This window comes from Panthera uncia, assembly GCF_023721935.1.
Source record: "Panthera uncia isolate 11264 chromosome A1 unlocalized genomic scaffold, Puncia_PCG_1.0 HiC_scaffold_17, whole genome shotgun sequence".
In the NCBI taxonomy this organism is placed as follows: domain Eukaryota; kingdom Metazoa; phylum Chordata; class Mammalia; order Carnivora; family Felidae; genus Panthera; species Panthera uncia.
In genome coordinates, this window is record NW_026057577.1 from 95201080 (window position 1) to 95227228 (window position 26149).

Here is a 26149-nt window from a genome sequence, read left to right on the forward strand (position 1 = left end):
TCAAACAAAAGCCACTACCAGAGGTATTTTATAAAGAGAGATAAAGTAATGAAATGTTGTAAAATAATAGATTATAAAAATGATCTAAAAACCAGACAATCAACAGGTGTCTCCAGCAGGTTCTAGGTTGAAGGTGGCCAAATCCTACAGACAGATGAGGATTCTGCTCTGGGACTCGACCCATAGAGAGCAAGGGGCCCTCTGTGAACCAGAGCAAGGAGCTGCCCTCATGGGGTAGTTTCCAGGCCAACTGGGCCCATGGAAAAACGGGAGCACCTCTTCCTGCTCTGATAGGGAGGCAACCAGCCACCTTGGGGTCTGTGTGGACAGAAGGGTGCCCACCTGCTATTGAAGGGGTTGTCTCCAGGAATGATGTGGGTGCTGTCTTTGCCTGCCAAGAGCTTGATGCGGTCATAGAAGGACTTCACGGCAGGCGAGTCTGTCTGGCCCTGCTGAATGATGTCCAGGGGGTCCCGGGACCCTCGGCAGAGCAGGCTGTTCTGACAGGCGGACTGCAGGCAGCAGTCAGGGTCCAGGCAATCCACCAGGCCATCTGGAAGGGCAGAGGGAGAGCCAGGGTCAGTGCATTGCACAACACAAAGCTGCTGAGAGATGCTAACACCTTTGTCATGAACAGCATCAACCCTTCCCAAGGGCTTGAAGTGGCAGGTTTCACACGACAAGTCTAGTTTAATTCCAGTATATAGGCATAGAAAATAAAAGACTGAAAGGAAATAATTGAAAATGTGGACAAATGATTATCCCCAGGTAGTAGATTAGTGTGTTTCTCTCCTTTTTCTTTATTACACTTTGCTAGGATTTCTACTTTTTCTGTTATGAGCAAGTATATTTGAGTGGTTGAAATAAAACCAAATATTTTGCTTTTGGATAGGGCAGCACTAAAAATTACCCATAGCCAGTTCTCAGGGCCTTGTGCTAATTGGGTGCACAAATCATCAAAATGCATGGGATTCCTTAAATCTCAGTTTAATGGAGAAAAATGTTCCATCCCTGCTCCTTGTCAGACAGGGAAGGTACTGCTGACCAGTGTGAGAACTGGGTGGGTGAGTTTTGCATTTTCTGGGAAATGTAGAATAATGGCTTTGGTTCTAGCACCAAAAAAGTAAGCTATCAGTTCACCCAATCATTTCTGGTGCCACCTTGCTACACACCCGTAACACTTTGAACATCCTGATTTACTAGGTCCTTGGCCCTACATCCCTTTCCTGGGCTGTTTCTTATCATTCATGTACCATTCAACAAATATTTGAGGGCCATCCATGTTCTGGAAATGCAACATGGTATGAAGAACAAAGAATGATGGGGTTGGTCCTTAAGAAGCTGACAGTACAGTGGGGAAACAGATGCGACTCATCTTTTACAACCCAGACGAGGTATAGCCACCTCTTCTAGGAAGCCTTCCTGGTGATGCCTCTAACTAGGTTATGGTACTCCCGCTCTGTGTATCCCTGAATCACAGTTTCTCAAAGAATGGTACTGCATCAAAATCCCATGGGTCTCAAGGGTCTATTCCTGAGCTTCCCAGGGAGAGCCTCCAGGAACAGATCCTGGGATCTGCCTTTCACCCATGCTTGCCTGGTGATTCTAATGTACGATAAATTTTAGAAACCTTTGTTAATGCCAACTTCCTTGGGCTAGAATCAGTTATCTCTGTGTGCTTGCCTTCCTGTCTGGAAAATGAGCTCTTTGAAGAGAATAACAGTGTCTTATTCATTTCTACATTCATGCCTTACTTAGTGCCAGCCACGGAATTGGGTATTCAACAAAGGTTTGTTGAATGAATAAATGACTGTTTCCCATTCTTCACACGTGTGTTAGGGCTGAGCATGGGAATGTTTCGGGTAGTGTTTGCTCCTTGGAATTCCCTATTACAATGGATTAGTTGGCCAACCCTTATTCACTCTGCTGGGAATTGACTGAACACACAGTGGAGAAGATTGGAGAATAACTTGCTTGCACCTCCCAGATTTGATAGCAAGACACTTTGGGGCCATAATTAACATCATGGAAACATGTACTCAAACCCTGGGCTGGGACTTGACAGACACTTGTACTGGAACACTGAATCAGAGGCCTGGCTGCATGCTTTAAATTTACTACAATGTAATTTTTTGGCATTACTCTTTTCATTTGGTTCTGCTAACAAAATTGAAATATGTAATTTCACCGAAGTTCCACTGTAATTTAGCAATTAATGTACAATTATTTTAATGCATTACTTTCTTTTTAGCAAACAAACGAATTAGGAGGTTGTGTGTTTAGCTTGGCTTTAAATTACTAAAACTAGCCTCTCATTTTCCACATGGGCAAATGTGGCTTCAGTGCCTCGTAACACATTTAGATTTACAGAATTTCCTAGAAATGCAGACCCAGGAGGGTGAGCAGGCGCACACACTTTAAATTTAGAGACTTTCGAAATCAAGGCTCTGAACACCTCTGCCTGATATGCTGGCTGAATCAGGTGCTCCCTAGAGCCTCACAAATCTCATACCCAAGAAATGGGGCCAGAGAATTGTATCTCAGCAGCAGGATGATGCTGGAGCACCATCACAGACCTATGTTCAGATCGTATAGTGGATCCCATAGCCGTTGGCAGAATAAGAAAAAGAAAAGAAAAAACGCATAGCATTCTGCCTTTAACATCACCTTCCGTGGACCACCTCCACCAGACAGAAGGAATCCACCATGGAATGCCTGCTTTGGATTTAAAATTATCCTGCTGAGATAGGTTGGCAGTGCTTCATTCAGCAGCTACAGAAACTTCTCAGGTGAGAAAAAACACACTGTTAGTAGCACTATAGATTTCTTTAAGGCCGCTGGCCTCTTCCCATTAGAAGTTCCATCTGTCTCTGGTGGTCTTTCCCTCCTGAAGCTGGGAACATCTCCTACCCCCTATCCGATTTACCACCCCCTCCATCTAACCAGCTTGAGAACCTCATCAGGCTCAAATAATAACGTAGGACAGTTTTTCTATTAAGCACTCAACACTTTTCTCCCCAACCCCTGCTGGTCTGCCACTCATTCTGGACTTGCAACTTCTTCCAAAGGGTGGACCTCAAATTTCCCTACTGTTTTGTCGATTCTTGGCTTTTTATTTAAGGGCCTGTCTGGCAGGAGATGTCCCATAAACACATCAGCAATCGCAGATGGCAAATGCTAAAAAAAGAAAAAAAAGGATAGAAATGACTTCCTCCTACATGTTTGCATTGAACTGCTCCAGAGATTGTGCATTTGGGGTTCTATCGGTTATTAAGTGTGAGCATACGTTATTCCTGTAATGACCTCATCATGTTGCATGATTATGGGCTGCTGCTGCCGAGCACTTTCAGACGACACCATGAACTTTAAATTGGCACTGCTATCTCCCAGCGGCCTGTCAGTCATGAGAGCCGAATCTTTATGCCAGCAAGCCCCTTGCATGGAGTCTGACATGGCAATCTTCAGTAAATTACCCTGTCACTGACAATCTTGCAGTTATCTTGCAAACAATCAAGCAGGCAATCAAACTGTCCTGAATTGCCAGTTCAGGACCCGAGAGGCTGCCAGCGTCTCTATTCAACAGGGGCGCGAGAGCGGCACAGCCCTCCCGTGACATTGGCCGATTTCTTTCTTTCTTTATCCACCTACTTGTTTGTCTGGTGGGCTTTTACCCAGTAAGGGTGTCGAAAGAGGTGTGCAGAGACCTCAAAAAGGGCCCAATTCTGACTCAGCGTTTTGGGAAAATGACCCAGGCCTTCCTGACCAGGCCCCACAGCGGTGTCCCACGTTTGCTTAATGGGTCCTCATTTACTTCACTCTGTGAGATGTGGACGTGGAGAATTATCTAGGTGCTTTCTGTCAGAATGCATGCTAAATCACAGCTCTGGCTATATTCCACACGTGTATGTCATACGCTAATTGCAATGGCCATTTCAGAGAAATATGGATGTGGAGAAACTTTCTGGGAACAATGTGGGAGGCATTCTTTTTACTGCTTTTGATAAAGAAAATCAGAGAGAGTCTTCCATAACAGGTCTGGGAACGTGAAGCAGAAATCAGGTTGATGCTAAATTGATTCCTTTGAATTAGAATTCCTAAAGTAAAAAGCCAAAAAGTCTACACAGCATCAGAGGGAGGTTCCTGGCCTCTGGAATCAGACAGATTTGGGATTGAAGCTCACCTCCTCTAGTCCTCGGTTATGTAAGCTTAGATAACCAGTCTTGCCAAACTTTAATTTCTTTGCCTGTAAAACTGAGTTATAATAATGCATATAGCATAGGGTGCTGTGATGGGGAATAAATGAACTGATACACACACACACACACACACACACACACATCAGTTCAGCATAGTTTGTGTTCAATGAACTATAACCAGAAACCCTGCAAAGTTTTCAACTTTTTCAGTTTATAAAAACCAGACATGGCGGGGCACCTGGGTGACTCAGTTGGTTAAACATCCAACTTTAGCTCAGGTCATGATATCACGGTTTGTTGAGCCCTGCATCAGACTCTGTGCTGATAGTTTAGAGCCTGGAGCCTGCTTCCAGTTCGGTGTCTCCCTCTCTTTCTGACCCTCTCCTGCTCATGTTCCGTCTCTGTCTCTCAAAAATGAAAAAAAAAGCTAAAAAAATTAAAAACCAGACATGGTTATAAATGAAATTAATATCCCCTATTAGAGTCATTCACTGGTATTTGCTATGGGTAGGTTGAATCTTGTAAAAAATGCTATGTTTCTAAATAGCAATAGGTAAATGGACAGTATGAATAAATGCTATGGGTGGAACGAGATTTGCACATATCCTTGATTTAAATCCTCACATAACCCCACAGAGCAGAATAATATAACCCTTAAGCTGCATAGTCTGGATCAGGCTGTCTGGGTTTGACTCTCAGATCAGGTACCCAATCTGCTGACCCTGGGCTAGTAACCGCTCTGCACCTCAGTTTCCTCGTGTACAAAATGAACTGATGACAATGATGTTAGAAAGCACAGTTTGGAGGATTAAAGCAGTTATTACACATATAGTACTTAGAACAGTGCCTGGTACAGTGACTACTCTGTTAACTGTGTGTAACGTCCATTATCACGCCATCATCCACTCTATAAAGTTGGAAACTGAGGCTCTGAGAAGCTGAGTAAGTTATCCAAGTGGCTACGAAGCAGTTTTGGATAAAAAGTAGGAAAAGGCAACCGGTGAGATCATTACTCTTTGTCTTCTTCATTATCAGGAGGAGGTGATGTTTCTTTCCCAAAGGGAGTGTGAAGACAGGGCAGTGGACACCCATCAACTCTGGAAGTGTGGGTGGCTGTGAGATTTAATTACCTTTGCAGGCTTGTCTACTCCTACAGTTGGGAAAGAATCTGGTTGGTTAAAATGAGCTTCTAAAAGGAATCAACATGAGAAACGAGATACCTGGGGATTTATTCCCTGCACTGCAGGCTGCTGGGGACCACACTACCTGTGAGATTCAAAGCCCCCATTCAGCTGTTTACCATTGGCACAAGGTGGCACTTGCCTTCTGGGCTGGCTACAAGTTTGTGCCAGCTGTTTCCAGCCCCTGCCTAGTTCACTCTGTTAGATTTTTAAAGGAGTTCCTTTAAAAGATTCAACCTCAAAGCCTTAACTGAACACTTACTAGTGAAGCTATGCTCAGGGGGAGGAGGCCACGGGTTAATGGAGAGGCTGCAGAGAGCCACAGTAGATACTGGGTATTTCAGAGTTGGTTGAAACATGAGCATGTTTTCTGTTTGGGGAAGGCTGTCTGAGTCTTTACATCACTCTTACAGGGAAGGGACATCTCCAGGAATGAGAGGGTGTTTATTTCATTCATTTCACTTATTTTCTTCTTTGATCTCTGTAAACTGGGCAGCTTATGGAGAATCCAGATGAAAGCATTTTGTTCAATTTTGGTGTCATTTATTCCCTGTAGCTTGGTATGCAAGTGATTCCCTTTATAACCTGCATGAACTCTCCAGCTTTCTTGGGTATTAAAGGCTTCAGAGAAACATCTAAATTTACTCTTCTTAGTTTCATTTTGTGACAGGGTGGCATGAATCGACTCCAACAACTCTCTTCAGGTGTTGTGGGTAGCTCTGCTACAGTCTGCACATAGCACCTGACGGGAATGGGTTATCATCTCAGATTTTAAAATTGAGCTTCACTCTTTCCAGATTATGGTTTGGTGAGTGGCATCACCAACCACCAAATCTGCCTTCCCTACTTCTTGGGCCAAGAGGCTGGTTAAAACCTAGGCTTTGAAGAGTACCTATATTTCCATTCATCAGATGTTCAAGAATAGGCAAACTGAATCAATTATGGTAGAAAGTTAGGACTTGCAGTTACCTTAATGGGGAGGTACTGGCTGGGAAGGACACAGGAGAACCTTCTGGTTGCTGGAAAGGTTCTAGATCCTCACCTTATGCACCTGGCTATATAGGCTATATATATACATATATGTGTGTGTGTGTGTGTGTGTGTGTGTGTGTGTGTATACACACACACACACACACACACACACACATATATATATATACACACACACACACACACACACACATATCTATAGGATGTATACACACACACATTCATTCATCGGGATGTATATTTAAGATTATTCAATTTATGTACTTGCTAACAGACTGACTTCAGGCAAGATACCAACCTGCCTGTGCTCTGTCTTCCTTATTTGCAAAGTGGGCATGATGATACCTCACATGAGCAATGAGAGGACTAAGATAATCCACGCAAGGTACAGGAACAGTTGTGAGCACCTAGCAACCTAGTATGTGCTTCAGAATCTTTTCTATTTCTTTTCTCCTTTTTGAGTCTTCTTGGCATCGTATAGGTTTGTTTAGCACACAGAGTGAGGTACTTGCCAAGTTCTCATTTCCCTAAGGAAAATACAGGGAATCCAGGTGGTGGACCCAATAAATCCTAGGGTCATTCTTGAGATCAGTTAATGATGGAGAGGTAGAAAATTAACAAAGAGTGGAGGGAAGGGGGGAGGCAACAAGTTGGGGCAAGAAGGAAGAAGCCCATGCTGTTTGGTTTTTGTGATGGAAATAAAGGAGTGGTGAGGGCTCGCTGGCAAAGGCTGGAAGTGTCTGACTGGCCAGGCACATAAAGAGGTTCTTGAGTAAAAAGAAGTGAGGCAGCTGTAGGATTCTTTTTTGCCTTGGGAATTATTTTCTTTTAAGGTGAGCTCTTTCAGGACTGTGTCTAAAGTGTGTGGGGTCCCTAGCAAATATTTTTTGTCCGGGCCCCTGTCTACATAAACAGTTTGAGTTACCCAAATTGACATATCAGCACCATTCTGGCAGGCTGATCTCACATGATCTTGCAAAATTTTCCTTCAGCCAGCAGGAGCAATCTACTTGCCAATCTGTCCACTAGAATTAAGGCTGGGCAATGGGCCCTGAGATATCTCATAAATGCAAATCCCCAAATATCTCTGAGAATCTGGTCAACCTCACATGCATGGGGGTGGGGTAAGGAATGAGAGAGGATCAGAAAGCACCCTGAAATGGAGAAATAGGGACCAGGGCTCAGGTGGGTCCTAGTCTGGACTGGTGTGCTTCACCCATACAGCACTGCTGACCCTGGCCACTCCCTGCCACTGGAGGAAAACTTAGAAAATTTCAAAGGTGGAGGGCACTTCAAAGCTCAAGAACTCACTTGCCCAGAGCAGCACTGGATTCTTGGTCCAGTTAGACAAACAGCAAAATAATATGGGCTTTAGAGTCAGAATGGTTAAACCCTGTTCTATCATTCATTAGCTATGTAACCTTGGCAAGTGAGGCAAGTGACCGACTTCCTGTGACTCAGTTTTCCCACCTATAGAATGGACTTAATAGCACCTACTTCACCAAAGAGCATGGAGATTCTATAAGATGGTGCACATGAAATGAGATGATGAAGATATTGCACTGAATACACAGGAAGAGTTCAACTAGTGGAGGCTATTCTTCATAATATTTTCTGCACTCCACCAGGGAAGGTACTGTTCCATTTGCATTTTACCCAATGCCTGCTGACAAGTTGGAAGTGAGGGATAATTGAAAGTATTCTGGCTTGATGTAAGTAAAAAGTGAAAGGAGCAGGCAAGGCTGACTTGATTTAACCTGGCAATATGAGATTAGTTCTTCATTGCCTCTGTTAGGTCTCCCACATTGCCAACCTTTTAAAGCAATAGATTGGCTGACAGGGTGCTCATTTGGAAGGTTTCACCTGCCATTAATACCCCGGCTGCCTGATGGACCATCGTTACACAGGCATCCCCTCCCTCCCAACCAGAGCAACCGCCATTCTTAAATATTGCAAGAAGTGGGATTGTATTTGTGCTGCTTCTGGAAGTCCTGTTGGAAGTTTTCCTCTCTCCTCTTGCCAACTCTTTTTTGACAGTCCCTGAGTTCCAAGGCCAGAGATCCTTGCTCCAAAGCACCTTTGGCTTTTCTTACACTTAGCAATGGAAGATCAATCATGTCTGACCAGAGATCTGGCAGAATGGAGGCCCACTGAGAGCTGCTTTTCTTCGTTTCCTACTCTTCAGGACATGTGTGAAAAAGAAAGCAAAGGCTGCTTAGGAAAACCCAGGCACTGATACTGAAGACAGGGATATAATCTAGATAAGACCACTTTTTAATGGGACTCTAGCTTACCGGGAAGCTACTGGGGCATCTGGTCAACCCCTCACGTATGGGGTTAGGGGTAAGGGTTGGTAGAAATTTTGTGACAATGAGCTTGTAGTGTGTATCCAGTTTTTCTTTTTTCTTTTGAGTGTTTATCAAAAGTAAACAAATGGAAAACAAAAACAAAAACAAGCACCATCAATAAAAACCTTTAAAACCAATTCTTCTTAAAATATAACCAGCACTGGAATCACCCGGGACCTTGTTAAAATGTAGATTCTAATTCTCTGGTCCTACAGTGGTCTGCATTCCTTACGTTTCCAGGTAACGCTGATGCTGCTGTTCTGAGCCCTGACTTCCAGAAGTCAGGCTCTAAACCACTGTTGGTCAAGGCATGCTTCCTGACCTCCTGCCCTGGAATCACCTCAGTGATTTTAAAATGCTGATTCTTGCTGTCACCCAAGCCTACTGAATTTCTGAGCATGGAAATGGAAAATTGGCATTTTAAAGAAGATTCCCAGGTCGTTCTTTTTCCGACTAAATCTCAAGAACCCCTGCTCTGAGTTATTGAGAACGTCCCATAAATATCCATAGCAGTATATCTGACTCTGAGAGACTAAAGTGGTTTTCCAAACTGGGGGATGTTAATGGGGGTTCCCTGAAACATAGAAGCAGAGGTGACACTGGAGGATACAACTTGGGAAATGTTGGTGAAGCAGGTAAGCTAGTTTTTTTTTTTTTTTTACAGCAGGACTTCTCAGAGCCTTTGACATGTGAATATGCATCATGAATCTTTAATATTGCAATGGAACATGAAGCATTTCCTGACCATGGACCCCTTTTGGCCCAGAGCATCTCCCCACAATAGTCTAGTGCAATACAGGTTGGGAAGCACTTCATGGACACAGAGCTCTAGGTTTGGGAGCTCTGTCCTTGGAAGGATGAGCCACACCTTCATCTACTCAATACTCACAAGTGGTAGCCCTATCTTTGAATGACCTTTTCACAAAATGCACACTTTGGGATGATTAGGTGCAACACACAGCACATCATCACTACTAGGACATTAGCTCAGAGTCCCTGTCCTTGGGCTTCTAGTGCCCCCCCAAAGCCAGTGTATTTCAGCAAAAAGACCCTATGTTACATGACACAACCTGGGGGGGTCAGTAGGATGAGGAAGCATTAATGGCAACCACGTCTAATCAGAGCTAATGGTTGGCACTTATGAAAAGCTTACTGGGGTGGGGGGCATCTGGATGGTTCGATCGGTTCAGTGTCTGACTGTCGATTTTGGCTCAGGTCATGATCTCAAGGTTCATGGGTTTGAACCGCACATTGGGCTTGGTGTTGGCAGTGTGGAGCCTGCTTGGGATTCTCTCCCTCTCCCTCTCTCTCCTCGCCTTCCCTGCTCATGCATTCTCTCTCAAAATAAATAAGTAAACATTAAAATAAAAAAAAGAAAATCTTACTGTCTTACTGGGTCTTAGGCACCATGCTAAGTGCCCTACACTCATCCCCTCACTAAATCACCACCAGATTTTCAGGCATCATTAGCACCACTGTTTACAGATGAGGAACTGGAGATTTAGAAAGAAAATAACTTGCAGAAGACCACACAGCTTCTTGCATGTTGGGGCTGGGTTTGACCCAGTTTGTAGCACTCTGAAGCCAAGTCCTACATGGATCTGCAACATAAGGTCTGTTACAGTAGAATGTTCCAAATGGCTAACACACAGGAGTCATTGTGCCCACCACTATGACATGTTATTATCTGCACTAAGCTCTTTTACCTAAGGTAGGACTATGCCAATCAGAAGAGGAACAATTTAAATACATACTAAAGGGAGATTTACCTTTTGAAAATCTGGGATGCCAAGTGTTTTAGCCAGCCCTCTGCCCTCGCTCCCTCTTTTGATAGGTGGACCACCACAGGCTGTTCCTCTGCCAGCCGCTTAAGCTCCTCTGTGCTTTGGCAGCCTGCACCTTCCACCTTTTCCAGCCATCATCCCATATGCTCATAAGAACACTTTGAGGTGGCTTCTATGATGTCCATTTTGCGGATGAAGAAATTGAGGCTTGGAGAGGTTAAGAGCCTTGTCCATAATCACACAGCTAGTAAATGATGGAGGAGTGATTCACCCTCTGGCTGTCCACCTCCAATGGCTTCTATCCTCAATTCTTCATAGGAGGCTATGAGTAGTCATGGCCTTATAAAGGTATCCAGTGAGTATTGTAGGACATGGGGAACAAAATGCTGAGGCTTCAGAAAACATCTTCATTTTCTAGTTGTTCTTTCTCTCAGCCTGCTCTCTTTTTCCTTCCCCCCCTTTTCCTCCCTCTGCTGCTTCTCCTCAACCCAAACAGAGTCTCTAGGAATAATGATCTCACTTCATGAGAACTGGCCCACCTTGGACGTTCCCTGACAGGCCTCTCTGGCACAGTCTCACCCTTGTTAGCCTAGGGCCATGTTTTTTATACCTGGGGGATTTCTATCCTGGCTGCTGCCATCTCCCCACTTTTCTGTTACAAAAACTACTGGCAACAGAGAGCAAGGGTCTCTGATCTCAGCCACCGATGTCCCCAAATACTCACCCTCTGCCTGCTGTTCCTGGCCTCTTTCAGTCCAGTTATTCCCCCCTCCCCTGTGCCCCTCATCAACCTTGCTTTTAAAGAGCCCAATGACAGGTCAGACAGAAGCCAGCCCAGCAGGGGGTGGCAGGCTGGTGGGGTGGCAGACAATGACCTGCTGGGCCCCTCAGAAAGAAAAGGGGCTGTCACCACCGGCAACACCTTTGAGCAACAAGCTGGAACAGTTACTTTCCGTCTGAGGAGAGACCCCGTCTCCTGGGGGAAGGTGGGGGACTGTCCCCCCACCCCTCCTTGAGCTGAGAGAATTAGCAGAGGGCAGGATGTCTGTCCTTTTGCTGCATGAAGAAGTTATCCCCAGACTGCCAATTGGGAGAAGGGAGCAGACTCAGCTATTATACAAGCTTCCTGCTGGATTAAGGAAATCTGAAGTACTAATTCCTACACATGACTATTGCCATGGTCCATGTACTATGCTTAGCAGTCCCTGGATATCTCCTTGTTTCATTTCCACTTCCACTCTAGGGGCAGGCATAGGGGCTAGGAGCCAGTATTGTACTCCCAATTAACATCAAAGGAGCTGGAGGTTTGCAACTTATTGGCTGTGTGGCCTTGGGCTAATTAGCTTACCTCTCTGAGCCTTAGTTTTCTTATCAGTAAAGTGGAAATAATAACAACAACAACAACAACAACAACAATAATAGTTTAACAGGGCCTTTGTCAAAGATTAAATAGACCTTGTGCAAAGGCATTTAGTGTATAGCAACAATCTGTTTACTCTGGCTTTATAGATGGAGAACCCAGTCCTAGAGAGGTTAGGTTACTAGAAAGGGTTGGGCAGCTGCTCTTGACTGGTAGAGGTAGGATTCACACACAGGTGGCCCAGCCTCAAATATGCTGATCACTCTCACTACTTTACTCGTCACCAAGCTGGCCATGGTTTGTAAAGTCCGGCTTCGCTCAACAGTGATTCTTGGCAGCCCCTGCCTTTCCTCTTGTCTCAGAAGAGGACTATGGAGCTTGTATACCTACTGCTACCATCCCACAGAAGGTCCATGTGCAGGGTGAGCCAAGTTGAAAATAGAGATGAAGAGAAGTATAACTGTGTGTTCACGTCTTACTGAAAATAAATCATATATCTTACATTTAGATTTTCTTTGCATTAATAAAATGGTATGAATGGTAGGTAGTGATTTGGATGTCATTGTATGGGTGTATTTTTAATCCTAAAATGAAATGTATTCATACTAAAGTAATGTATTGCATTAAAGACAAGTGCTGTGTATCCCAGAGTCTTCTCATTAAAACCTCCATTCATTCAATTCATTTAATAATTAGTTGACCAAGACAGAGAGGGACCCTGTAGTTAGGAACCTAGATTCTAGAAGGGAAACAATTAACAGATAAATGTATATAGACTTAAAATATTTTTTAAATGTTTATTTATTTTTGAGAGAGAGACAGAGTGTGATTGGGGAGAGGCAGAGAGAGAGGGAGACACAGAATCTGAAGCAGGCTCCAGGCTCTGAGCTGTTAGCACAGAGCCCGATGTGGGGCTTGAACCCATGAACTATGAGATCATGACCTGAGCCACAGTTGGATGCTTAACCAACTGAGCCACTCAGGAGCCCCTAAAAAGTTTTTTTTTAATGTTTATTTTTGAGAGAGAGAGAGAGAGAGAGAGAGAGAGAGAGAGAGAAAGACACAGAGAGAGGGAGACACAGAATCTGAAGCAGGCTCCAGGCTCTGAGCTGTCAGCACAGAGCCTGATGCGGGGCTCAAACTCACAAACCATGAGATCATGACCTGAGCCGAAGTCAGATGCTTAACTGACTGAGCCACCCAGGCGCCCCAGGGGTTTACTACTTTAGATACAAGGCTTTCCAGAAGTGTTTGGGGAGACACCTGAAATGAGGAAACAAGTCATGGAAACCTTTGGAGGAAGAGCATTCTGGGCAGAAGAAACAGCAAGTACAAAGGCCCAGGGTGGCAATGTATCATCAGAATAGAAACAACAAGATGGTGGATGTTGGGCGGGATAAGGGAGAAGAGTAGACAGAAGATGTAAGTGCTGAGTAGAAGCAAGAGCTCACTAACGCAGAGCAATGGAAGCCATTGTTGCGACCTGGACGCCATTCTGTGGGAGATACAATGCTCAGGGAAGGTTTGCATGGGGGCATGATGTGATCTGACTTTTAAAAGGATTCTTCTTTTTTTCAGACAGCCAGGAAGATGATGGGAATACAGACTGAGCATGCCTACCAAAAGCAGTTGACCATCTTTCAAAACAAGAAGAAGGTCCTGCTGGAAGAAATTGGCAAGGAGAAGCTCCTGCAATACTACAAAAACATTAGTCTGGGCTTTCAGACACCCAAGGAAACCACTGATATTGACAAGAAATGCCCCTTTACTGGTAACGTGTCCATCCAAGGGTAGATTCTGTGTGGTGTGGAGCCCAAGATGAAGATGCAGAGGACCACTGTCACCTGCGACTACTACCTCCACTACATCTGAAAATACAACCGATTCAAGAAATGCTGCAAGAACATGTCTGTGCCTCTGTCCCTCTGCTTCTGGGATGTCCAGATCAGTGACACTGTCACTGTGGGTGAGTGCTGGCCCTTGAGCAACACTGTGCACTTTAAGGTGCACGAGGTCACCAAGGCCACCAGCACCAAGAAGCAATTCCAGAAGTTCTATGACTTGACATCTGCCCATACCCCAAGAAAATAAAGTTATCTTCCCAGTCTTGGGCCTAGCTAAAAAAATAAAAATAAAAGGATTCTTCTGACTGCTTTGTGTGGAATAGCCTGGAAGTTGGAAGACCAATAGTCCATCCTAGTGAAATTGGTGGCATGATCTGGGTTGAGGTGGAAAGATATTACAAAACCATGACCTTGATGGTTGTGAATAAATGGAGGGCCAGACAAGGGTGCATGCCCAGATCTGTGCAGCAACATTCATAGACAAAGGTGGCACATGAGAAATTCAGGAATGACCACTGCAGCAGACCACATGATAGTTGGGAAGTGACAGTAGTGGTGTTGGACACCAAAGGGTGCTTCGAGTGATGGGCGCCAATGGGCTGGAAGTTTCTCCCTGGATCTGCTCTCCCTGAGCCATGTGTTTTATGAGCGAGCATAGCAGAAGTAAGAGTAGGGGAAGCTGGCCCCAGTGACTTCAGTGTCCCTTTCTCTATGGATTCCCCTTTCCCTTGCCTCTCTTCTCCCAGAACTCAGCAGCCTTGGACTCTTTGGAGAACCTAATATACAACTACTTTCAGAAGAAGGGTCTGGGAGGAACACAAGCAAGACATTTAGAATTAGGAGAGCTGGGCTCCAATCCCAGCGCTTCGCTGTTGACTTTGGGCAAACTACTCTCTAGCTCCTCAGTTTCTTTGTTGGCTAAATGCAATCCTCCATTGTTAAATGTCGGCAACTGATTCAAAGATGTTTTGTAAGCCAGATATTATCTGAGTCAGCTATCCAGATCACTGGGTTGTGATCTCTGAGGGAAAATACCATTCATTGTAGCATGAGTGGGTGTGGGATTGAGGAGGATACTTTAGAACAGGGACCAAATAATGGATTTCTGATTTTGAAATGTTATGTATTACTTGACATGATGGGCTTTTGGTTGGGAACAGTGTGTGTGTGTGTGGTTAGAGGATCTGAAGTCACATTACACAGGGAGATACTAATAATTAGACCTGTCATTTCAATAAATGGCATTCAGGCACTTTCTATAAACTTTCTAGTCAAACCTCACAAAATGTCTGCGAGGTTGGTGTTGCTGTTCCTAGTTTACAGATGAGGAAACAGAGGTTTGGATGGGTTACGTGCTTTGCTCAAGGAAGTAAAACCAGTAAGAACTGGAGCCAAAACTTACACAAGTCTGCTTGACCCAAGAGCCTGTGGACCCTGGCAGAAAAGGGCACAACATTGACTCTGTGCCTGAGGGGGAATGGGAGAAGCTCCAGGAAGTCACAAAGGTAAGAGACCAGGGCCAGCTACCACATACCCTCTCCTAGCATGCTCTTCCCACATCTGTCCTTTATTCCAGTGCTCTTAAAAATGGTGACAGATCCTGGGAAGTTGGGGCCCTGAGCCCCTCTCCATAGTCCCATCTCTGTGGCAGGTGAGTACAGTGATGAACCCAGGGTCCATATGCCAATCAAGTTGCCACTGCCTTGGGATGCAGAACTTTTTGGCCTGTACTCCCCATCAGGTGACCCAGGGATGCCACACTTGGAGGAATCACTCTATGTTAGCACTTGGGTTTCCCTCAAAATGACACCCATTGTGTCAAGTCAGTGATACCCAAAGTGTCAGTATCACCTGGGTACTTGTTAGAAATGCATATCCCTCGGCCCTGCACCAGACCTACTGTATCAGAAACTCTGTGAGTGGGGCCCAGAAATCTGTGCATTATGCCTTCCGGGTGATTCTGATGCCCACCGAACCATAAGTGTTTTCCATGTATTAACTCATCTGAGCTCACAGCATCCTATGAGGTGGCAGCTAGCATTACAGAGGACAAAACTGAGACTTTCAGAGAACAGTTTGCCCCTATTCATACTGTGAATTAGTGGTTGAGCCAGGACGTGAACCCAGAGCTCCCTGACCCCTAAGTCTCTTTATCACCCTGCCAGGCTGTCTCCCCTTGCAGCGAAAGATGCACATATGCAATGGAAGAAACATAAGGAAAGGCCACTGTTTCTCCTCTGCTGTAAGCACATGTGTTTAGGAATAACCCAAGAAGATAGATGATTGCAATTTTGAAGACCAAGATGCTAAATGGAGGAAGGCAAGGCAAGTACTTGGGGTGAACTTCACTCTGCCCATCAAGGCACATAAGACCTGGCTCTCTCTGTCCAGACCTGCTTCCCAAGCCTCACCCTCCACCACTCTCCACACAGGGTTGTCCTGTCAGTCTTCTCAGAGGTCCCCAGATGTGTGCTGCTGTCTCATGCCTCTGTACCTTTGCCAGTTTCTTTGCCCACAGTGCTTTCCCTATGTTCCTGAGCGAAGTGCTCTGTAGCTTTCTAAATTCAATTTTACCTGCTCTGGAAGCCTCTGAAGCCCCTTCCTTCTCTGGGCTGCCATATCCCCTCAGCCTTATTCTTAAATGTATTTTTTTAAATGTTTATTTGTTTTTGAGAAGAGAGCACAAGCGGGGGAGGGGCAGAGAGTGAGGGAGACATAGGATCCGAAGAGGGCTGTACACTGACAGCAAGTAAGCTGGATGTGGGGCTTGAACTCACCAACTGTGAGCTCATGACCTGAGCCAAAGTCAGACACTCAACCGACTGAGCCACCCAGGTGCCCCATCGTCTTTATTCTATCCTGAGTATATGGCTTTGTAGTGTCTAGTTTCACATATGTTTCATCCCCTCCACCAGACGTTGGATTCTTTGTGGACAGTCTGTCTCATTCACTCATGTGGTCTGGCTGTGTGTGTGTGTGTGTGTGTGTGTGTGGCTGGTATAGGGCGAGGTGTTTGTTCACCACCATCCATGACAAGAGGTGCGAACAGGGCCAGGACTAGGGTAAAGTGAGTGAGGCTGGCTTCAGTGCACAATTAAAGGGGCTCACTCTCTCTCAGGTGCATGGGTGCCTAGTCTAGTTCTTAGGTCTCAGATTGACCTTATCAGTAATGCCAGGCACACATTCTCTTGAGGGTGACGGGGTCCCTGTGGGGGCAGCATGGCATAGAGGAAAGTGTGCTGGATTTACAGACAGGGAACCAGGCATCTGGCCCAGATCTGCCCTAGCCTGCTATTTGGCCTTGAAGAAGTTCCCTTCCCTCCCTGGGATTTTTGTACCTGCTGGAGAATCCATATTTTAGCCTCTCTGCCTCTGACATTCCCAGACTCCATGATTACTGTGAATCAAAGAGGTAGTGTCCCTCAGCGTGTGTGGCCACAGAATTCTGGAAATGGGCTTAACAGATCAATGCTGAAATACCTTGAGCTCAGGAAAAGGGAGGGAATTCCCCTGGAAAGGTTTGGTTTTCATTGTGCGGTGGGGCGGGGGGGGGGGGGGGGGGGGGGAGAAGGGCAGGCCCTGACACAGAGCTTTGGAACACACCTTGCAGTTTCCTTTGGATTCACATTCGGCCACATAGTTCTGGCCCCTCTCCAATCCCCCAGAGCTCTTGGCTGAGAAGATAGAAAGTCAAATAAAAGAGCACAGGCCTTGGGCAGCTGCTCGTGCTGTGCTACAGAGAACGTCTAGCTATTTAAAGTCCAACTGTTCCACTTTCCCTGCTTGTACCCTAGCATTCCAGTGCGTAAGCACTTTGTGGGGAAAATGCATTCCACATAAAAACTGGGGGGTGGGGAAAGCTAACGCCAATGCTATTTTTCAGAATGCTACAGAATTCATGTTTCTGAGGGGCAAAGGGTATTAAACACTCATAGATTGCCCTGCTCAGGTCCTGGACACAAGAGTCAGCTGCTGCAAGGGGCCCTCAAAGAAGGTTCTTGACTTGCATTCTGAGTCCTGGCATGGCTACATTTTAGCTGTGGGGCCTGGGTAAGCCAATCCACTTATCTGGCCCTTAGCATCTGCCTCGATGTAAAGGATACTGAAGGCTCTTCTGGGCTATTGTCGTGATTATTTTGGGCAATGTGGGTAAAGTCTTAGTAAGTGCTCAATGCATCACGTCTCTGACATCAAGCCAAAGGACACTCCCTGTTCTGGAACTGTCCAGACCCCTCAGATATGTCCCTAGGAGATGTTAATATCTGCACCAGATTTCTCATTGTTGGCATTATTGACATCATGCCTTGTTGTGGGGGCTGTCCTGTGGATACAGGATTATTTTGCAGTATCCTGGGCCTCTACCCACTAGAGGCCAGTAGCATCTCCTTCCTTCCTCCCTGCTGTGACTCATAAAATATCTCCTGATGTTGTAAAATGTTCCTTGGAGAGTAAAGGTACCCCTGGTAGAGAAACACTGGTCTGGACTGAGGGGGGATTGTGGGAGCAAGAGAGCTAATCCTGGCACCAGGGCCCTTGAACCTTTATTCAAATGCTGGTCACAGGCACCAAGAGGGTACTTGCTGCAATCCAGGAAGTTTCTCTGGCCAAGGAAAAATACAGGAAGCCAACACAAGGCTATAAATGCTACCTCTTTGCCACCAGTTAAATCTGTGTTTTGATCCTTTAATTCCCTAAAATAAGTCCACAGTGTTTTAAATTAACTTTTTTTTTTGCAAATTATGCATTTTAATCACAATTTTATGAAGAATATTTGATTTGTCATCTAATCAGGGAAAAATATAATCCCTTAAGAGACACTTAATAATCATTTAAACTACTAAAAACTTCATTATAAAACACTGAAGGTGTGTTGTTAGGTAAACCCATGAACGTTTACCCCACCTGCCAACAATTCCATGGTAAAATACATTTAGTGTGAAAAGGTCTTCAATGGACAAGTTTTCTGTTTGAGGTGACTTTTACTGAGGGTTCTTTATAAAAAAATTCTGCACTTGTTTGACCCTTCTTCAGAAACAGACTCCAAATTTTGTTAGCATTTTAGAAATGAGCTGCTGCCTTTACAGTAGCAAAGCAATCTATCACAGTGGTTAGTTGGAAGCCTATTTTGAATATTACTTTCTCAAACCTCTGTATCCTTATCTGTGAAATGGAAAAACTATGAAGAGACAGATTCATAGAACCTCTGTTTCTGCTATGAGGACACAGACAACATACCAGGAGGATACAGATGGGATAATTTAGAAGTGTGACATATGCTGTGAAGGAAACACCACAGGGGGATGGGAGAGAGACAGGGGTAGATTTTACAGGTCAAGACAGGCCTCTTTGGGGAGGGGGCACTGGAGTGAGAATGGAGAATGGCTGCAAGGAGCCACTCATACCAAATGCCCAGGTCAGAGCATTTCTGGCCCTGGATCAGCAAAGGCCCTGAGGTGTGCCTCAACTTAGCGTGTGAGGATGAGGGGCTGGCCAGAGAGGATGCAGCAGAGTGGCCGTGGAGGGCAGTTGGGGACAGGTGAGAGAGAAGGAAGGGACATGTCATAGAAGGCCCTGCAGGCTAAGGTGAAACATTTGATTTTGATTTTAACTACATGAGAAGCCCTTTGAGGGCATGGCATCTGATTTACAATTCAAAATGATCTCTCAGGCTGCTGTGTGGAGGAATAGACAGCATGATGCAGGAGCAGTAGCATAGACCCCCACCTGTTGGTTGCCTTTCCCATTACCCAGATGCATACAAAGCTCTGCACAGGGCTCACTGCATGTAAACTCTCAACCAATGTCACTGATTATAGTCTTTATATGCAATAAAGAATGGATTCTATCTTTTTTTTTAAGTTCCATAGAAAACTGGCCCCCAACCCTCAGTTTCCTAAACAGAAGGTTTTCTAGTTAAATATGTTCCCAGAGGTCAAAGATCTTATTTACACTAGATGATCCAGAATAATTTCAGCCCTCTGTTGCCATGCGGTCCTCAATTGGGGTTAGTTCTGCTTCCCTCCCAAGGAAAAGAGACCCAGTGCCTGGCCAGCTGGCAGTGGCCTCACGGCCAAATTTTCCTCCTAAGCATTAGATATATTGTCTTCCTCTCTGGGAGCTAATTGGGGACTCTGTTTATGACTCCAGATACATTTGCCACAAGGTCTTTGGACTGCAAGGGGAATCCTCATCCAACCCAATTAATAGAGCAATGTTGCACTTCTAAGCTGACCCCCACCCAACCAATCCATCAACATGATTTGCACACATTAATCAAGGCATTTACAATGGGTTCACCAAGCTTCATCTCTCATTGGATGAAGAAATGGGACTATTTGGACTTGACAACTATAACTCTTCCAGAGTCCCTGAAGTCCTAAGCTTGGCTCTGCTAAATGCACAGACAAGGTGTTATTAATTAACAATTGAGATAAATGCCGGAATAGCATCCCCGAATCATGTCAAACCAATTTGGATGGTTATGGGATGGGGAAAGGGGGGAGGAGGCCGTGGGCAAGGGGTGGGCTTTGTCTGTTCCAAGTGCTTTGGACAGACTCCAGTGTTATTTCTCCTCATTTAGACCTGGCTGGAGTGCCTGGAACTCAGTCCAGCATCCACATCTCTTAACCCAAGGCAGCCTCCTTTGGAGACAAACAAGGAACCAAACTTCGCAGATGGAGGAGAGCTGGAAAATACTGTTGTGAAGAGCAGCCTGAGTGGAGCCTTTAATTTAAGGAGAGAAATGTAGAAGCTGCTGGTGGATGGAAGAGCCACAATCAGGGGTTAATGACCACACAGAATGGTGGCTTTGAAGACTCTCCTAGGAGAAAGACTGAAGACATTGGCCTCCATATTGTGATGGGCTTTCTCTCCTGTCCTGTGGCCGACACCCACACTCTGTGATAGTCACTTCTCTATGCTCCCACTGAAGGAAGGTCTTCCACTCTGTCAGCCCTGACTATAATAATTATAATAATGTGTTTATACATCTTATCTTTCCAGATGGATGTGGACTCTTTGCAGACATGTATCATATCTTATTATTTCCAGTGTCTAACATTCAGTAAACTCTCAATGAATCTTTGTTAAACCATGAACAAATAGCTAGTGGATGGGTGGATGGATGCGAATCTCCTGATGATGGAGAGTTAAAGGAGTTTTAAAATTTGAAGGTTTTTAAGTTTTTTTTTTTTTATTTTCAGAGACAGAGACAGAGAGAGAGAGAGAGCAAGCACAAGGAGGTGAGGGACAAAGAGAAGGAGAGACAGAATCCCAAGCAGGCTCTGCGTGATCAGCACAGAGCCTGGTGCGGGGCTTGAGCTCACGAACCATGAAATCATGATCTAAGCTGAGATCAAGAGTCAGATGCTTAAGTGACTGAGCCACCCAGGAGGCCAAAAGGTTTTTTTTTAATTCTGAAGCAAACATTGGTCATCTCTTCATCTGGGAATGGAAAACACTTCTAAAACACACTCAAATTATTCACTCGAAAACTAAACATGAGAAAGTGTTAATATTTTTTCAATTACTTTTTTTTAAGTTTATTTAGTGATTTTGAGAGAGAGAGAGAGAGAGAGAGAGAGAGAGAGAGAGATTGTGTGTGTGTGTGTGTGTGTGTGTGTGAATGGGGGAGGGGCAGGGAGAGAATCCCAGCTAGGCTCTGCACTGTCAGCATGAAGCCCAATGTGGGGCTCAGCAAAGGGCTCAAACTCATGAACTGTGAGATCATGACATGAGCTGAAATCAAGAGTCAGATGCTTAACCGAATGAGCCACCCAGGTGCCCCACTTATTTCTTCTTGAAATAAAACTCCCCTTTCCTCACTTTACTTCTTTTGTGTTCTAGGAATTCTAGGAGGGAGGGTTTGGGGTGTAGGCACTATGACTTTGGGCTGGGTCAGCCCACTCAGTGGAAACTATTATTTAAACAAGTTTGGGTCTGCAGACCACTTGTATCAGAATCCTCTGGGGTGTTTGGCAAAAATGCAGATTCCTATATCCCATATTTGACTTAATAAATCAGAATCTCAAGGGCAGGGGCCTAGAAATTGAAATGTTTTTTAATTCCTTTTTTAATGTTTATTCATTTTTTCAGGGAGAGAGAGAGAGAGAGAGAGAGAGAGAGAACATGAGCAGGGGAGGGGCAGAAAGAGAAGGAGACACTGAATCAGAATCAGGCTCCAGGCTCTGAGCTGTCAGCACAGAGCCCAATAAGGTGTTGGAGCTCACAAACCGTGAGATCATGACCTGAGCTGAAGTTGGGCTCTTAACTGACTGAGTCACCCAGGTGCCCCTAGAAATCTAAATTTTAAGCAAGCTCTCCAGGGTGGTATACAATGCTGAAATTTGATAAGCACTAGTTAGAACCTCAGTGGTTATGGACTGTGGGAAAATTACTGATTGGGCTCCATCTATGTGGATTCGGCATCCGTTCTAGAAAATAGTAGCAACATCACTACTAATGACATTAGAGCTGGCAGCAGCCAACATGTGGGGACATCCCATGAGCCAGGCACTTTGTGAAACATATTGCATATGTTCCTCAGTGAAACTTCACATCTACTAATGGAGGTGGCATTATCATGCCTATTTCAAAGACAAGAAAAGACTTTGAGGAGTCAAGTTACTTGCAGAAGTGGGACACAAAGACTGACCCCTGAGCCTAGGCTTTTAACCTTTATGATGTTAGGGTGTCACCTGAGTAACCAGAGAAGTGACAGGAGAAGGAATAAAAGTCTAACTTTCAGGGCTGTGTTCAAGCAACAGAGGGAAACACAGACAGCTTGCTAATGCAGTAAAGCAGGATGTGATGCAAGTGGGACTGTGGACAAGCTCAGCTTAGGAAGGGCTTTCTCCCACCCCCTCCACTCCAGGCCCCCACCCACAGACTGGAGAGGACATCTGATGGGATTCCATGGGCACTTCATACAGACTCCCAGGTTGGCTTGAAATGATGGGAGCTGGGCTTTGTAGAGACAGAGGGCTGGAACTCCTGACTCTTAAGTTCTGGGTGATAAAAGGGTGTGGGGAAGGAGAAGGGCCTGTCTTTCTAGGCCAGACGGTCTAACAACGCTTCCCCACTTTGAGGTTCCCACTTTTAGAGGAAATCTACACCCTTTCTCCTACCCCTGGCTGTGATGAACTAAATCTCACACCTCTGACTTGGTGGTGATAATTAAATATTATCCGCCTGTCACTTGATGCACATGTTGTGTGTATTCTCAGACTTTAATGAGCTGGTATTTGTCTTCTGTAAGCAAAAATATTTCTTTGAGTCTCTTCTTTTTCAAATTGGGGTGAGCAGTTCAAGTGAAGATCTCTCACTATCAAAAAGACAGTCTACTTGCTGGCATGTGTGTCTGAACTGTTTCTACTTCTTCTTAGGGTCAATGGCAGGGAAAGCTTACCCCTTCAGAATCAGCCATTGCTTTCCTGAGGTTAAGTTAGCAGTCACATGGTTGGGGGGGGTGGTTGTTGGGAGACTTTGAAAGGGATGGGATTAAGAATGCAGGGAACCAGCATAAACTGGTTTTGTGGGATATTTGAATGCAGCTTTTTCCAACAGGGCTTCTCCTGTAAGCACCGCAGAATCCAGAAAATATTTGGGTGAAAATTTTCTCAAGTCTTCTAAGGAAGGCACTTAGCTAGTACCATTCTAGATGCATAGGAGAAGAGTTAACTCATTCCATACAATGAATGTCTTAGGACAGTGGCTTTCAAAGAGAACCTGCATCAGCATTATTTGGAAATTTACCAGAAGTTAAAATTCTTGCATCCCACCCCAGGTCTGTGGAATCAGAAATTCGGGGGGATTTAGCAATCAGTGTTCAATCAAGCCTTCCAGGTGGTTTTGCTATAAGCTAAAGTTTCAGAACTACTAATGGCCATAAAGCACCAGGGCTTAATTCTCTCCCAGAGGAGCCCAGTGTGAAAAAGGCCGTTAAAAGGGCTTCAAATATCTGCATCAATATTTGTATCTATATCTATCTCAGTTTAAAATAAAAAAAAAATCTATCACTTTAAACTGAGATTTTTTTTTAAACGTAGAGTGTTCCCAGATGAAAAAATGATTTGCCTCTTCCAACTCACTTTGGATGAGCATTCTGTTACTTCCCCATTCATGAGGTTCATAACAAATGTGTTCATTGCAGCTGCTCCCCAGGCTGATATTCATGCTCTGTCTGGGTGCCTCCTCTGACCTACTGTCAGGTTTGGAAGCCACATAGCCTTGCTTGAGAACTCCCAAAGCAGGAGAGAGCCTGGGGCAGAACTCCTACCCCCACCAAAACAAACAAAAAAGTGATATAATTAGTGTGCTGCAGGATTGGATCTGGAGTTGATGAGGAGCAACTTTAATATTTATCAATAAACAGCAAAGTGCTTAGCACACCTCCTAGGGAAGTAATTAACCATAAAAAGGATACTCTGCGCTGAGGAATCTCCTCCAAAAAAAGAACTCAGTTAATTGTGAATTGCTTACGCCAGGTGAGAGACAATCCGTGTCTACCTCTCTCACCTGACATAAGCAACTCTGAATTAACTGGGAGTTTCTTTTTATAAACACTATGCAGAGCCTTTTTTTTTTCTTGGTGGCTAATTACTTCCTTGGGAGGTTTGCTTTAATAGTTCCCATAACAAGGCCATTATTGTCTTTAGCATAATCACTGCCTCATTTGCTTTTGTGCCTTGCCTTTCTGATGCTCTGCCTCTGCCCAGCGGGAGGGACCCTGCACTGTGCTTGTAGCCTAGTCCTCAGACCAGCACCAGTCGCACCTATTGAAGTCTCCTCTAGCTCCACTATTTCAGGAATTTGGTTTTCTCCTGGAACGAGCTGCAATCAGGGAGGGGTAGGGCTGGTGGAGAAGGACGTAGATGGTGCAGGTTATGTTGGGGAGACTGAGTCCCCCTTCCCTATGTGCAGCATTCCAGCCATTTGCTATGCTTTTACCTGCTGACATCTGCAGTGGGGAAGGGCACCAGAGCAGCAGCTCCTTTCTGCAAGAGGAAGGAGCTGATCTATCTGTAAGCAACCACTTTGCTAAGTGAAATCACCAGGGACCAGGAAAAAAAAACAAAAACTGAACCTTGTCAGGATAGGTAATATGATTTTGACTCAGTCTTGGGAAAAAAAAATGTATGGATATATGCAGTTATGCCTCACTTCATTCAAAAATGAATTAAAGTGGCTTCTGTTTTGGCACTGTTTCAGTAAGGTAATGAATGAATGGGAGCTCTGTAAATTACATTGGCTCTATAAACTTTTTTGATTGGTGTACTCCTATCATTATATGTATGTTAGCTTATTTACACATTACGTACATGTATAACAGCAAGAATATATTATGGAAATTGCAAAGTGTCTATTAAGAGGACGAGGAAAAGTAAAAATAGAATATCTAACACTTTCAACCATCACCCTGATGGATTACACCCCCTTCTGGACACTACCTAAACTGACCTTGGGGTCATGAGGGCAGGAGATGACATTTCCAGAGCACAGGGATTGACAGAGTGGGACTATACACATTTTTATTAAATCAAATAGTTGAGTGCATGGATCCTCTTACACTCTGAAACAACTTGCACTCTGAGGGAATTCTGACCAGTTAGTAATTTTGGTGGGAGTGGGTCACACACCTGTACTAAATCCTAGGGAGCACTGCTCCACATTCTTAGGAAATCACACAGCCCCTATGCTACTGCAACTCCATTTAGCCCCAGAATTTTACCATTTCTTCAGGGAATAACACAGGAAAGAAAATTCAATTTGGAAGTTCAGAACAGGGATTGGCAAATTTCCTATAAAGGGCCAGAGAGTAAATATTTTAGGCTTTATCAGCCATGTGGTCTCTAACTATTCAATGCTGCCTTTGAGGGTGATACATAAACTAATAGGCAATAGGCTATCTTCCAATAAAACTTCATAAATGAACACTGAAATTTGAATTCTACACAGTTTTCACATCTCTTGAAATATTGTTCTTTAGATTCCCACCCCACCCCCCCAACCTTTTGAAATGTAGAAACCAGTTTTTAGCTATATGATGCCAGGCAATGCATTGGATTCGGTCCGTAGTTTGCCAACCACTGGTTGGAAAGTGGACTTTGGAGTCAGATCTGGGTTTACGTCCCAATTTTACTATTGGTAGCTCTTATAAAGTTACTTAACTATGGTCTAAGCTTCAGTTTCCTCATTTGTAAAGTAACATCTCAAAGGGCTGTAAGGATGAAGGGATTGCCTGTGATGTCTGAGCACAGCGTGAAGCACCTATTGTGATCATCATCATCGATTTGTTTGTAACTTCCAGCCCTGAAGGGTCAGGTAGGAGCAGGGACCCAAAGGCAGAGCCAGGGCCCAGCCACCTTTCTGTGGTGGTGCTACTTGCCAATCCAAAGCCAGCATCAAACCCCAGTGCCTTCAGCCTGCATGCATTGCCTGCTTCCCTG

General features: G+C 44.7%; 1 protein-coding gene and 1 pseudogene across 1 annotated transcript in view; one reads left to right on the top strand and one right to left on the bottom strand.

The window, feature by feature from the left end:
* The window catches only part of TENM2 (teneurin transmembrane protein 2), a gene marked incomplete at its 5' end in the record, with an annotated part of 375214 nt that overhangs the window by 85004 nt on the left and 264061 nt on the right, over positions 1-26149 (bottom strand). The window contains one exon of the mRNA XM_049648903.1: positions 343-553. Within this exon, the coding sequence (XP_049504860.1) occupies positions 343-553 (211 nt within the window). The remainder of the gene's footprint in view (positions 1-342; positions 554-26149) is intronic.
* LOC125934444 (40S ribosomal protein S11-like) lies at positions 12929-13998 on the top strand (annotated as a pseudogene).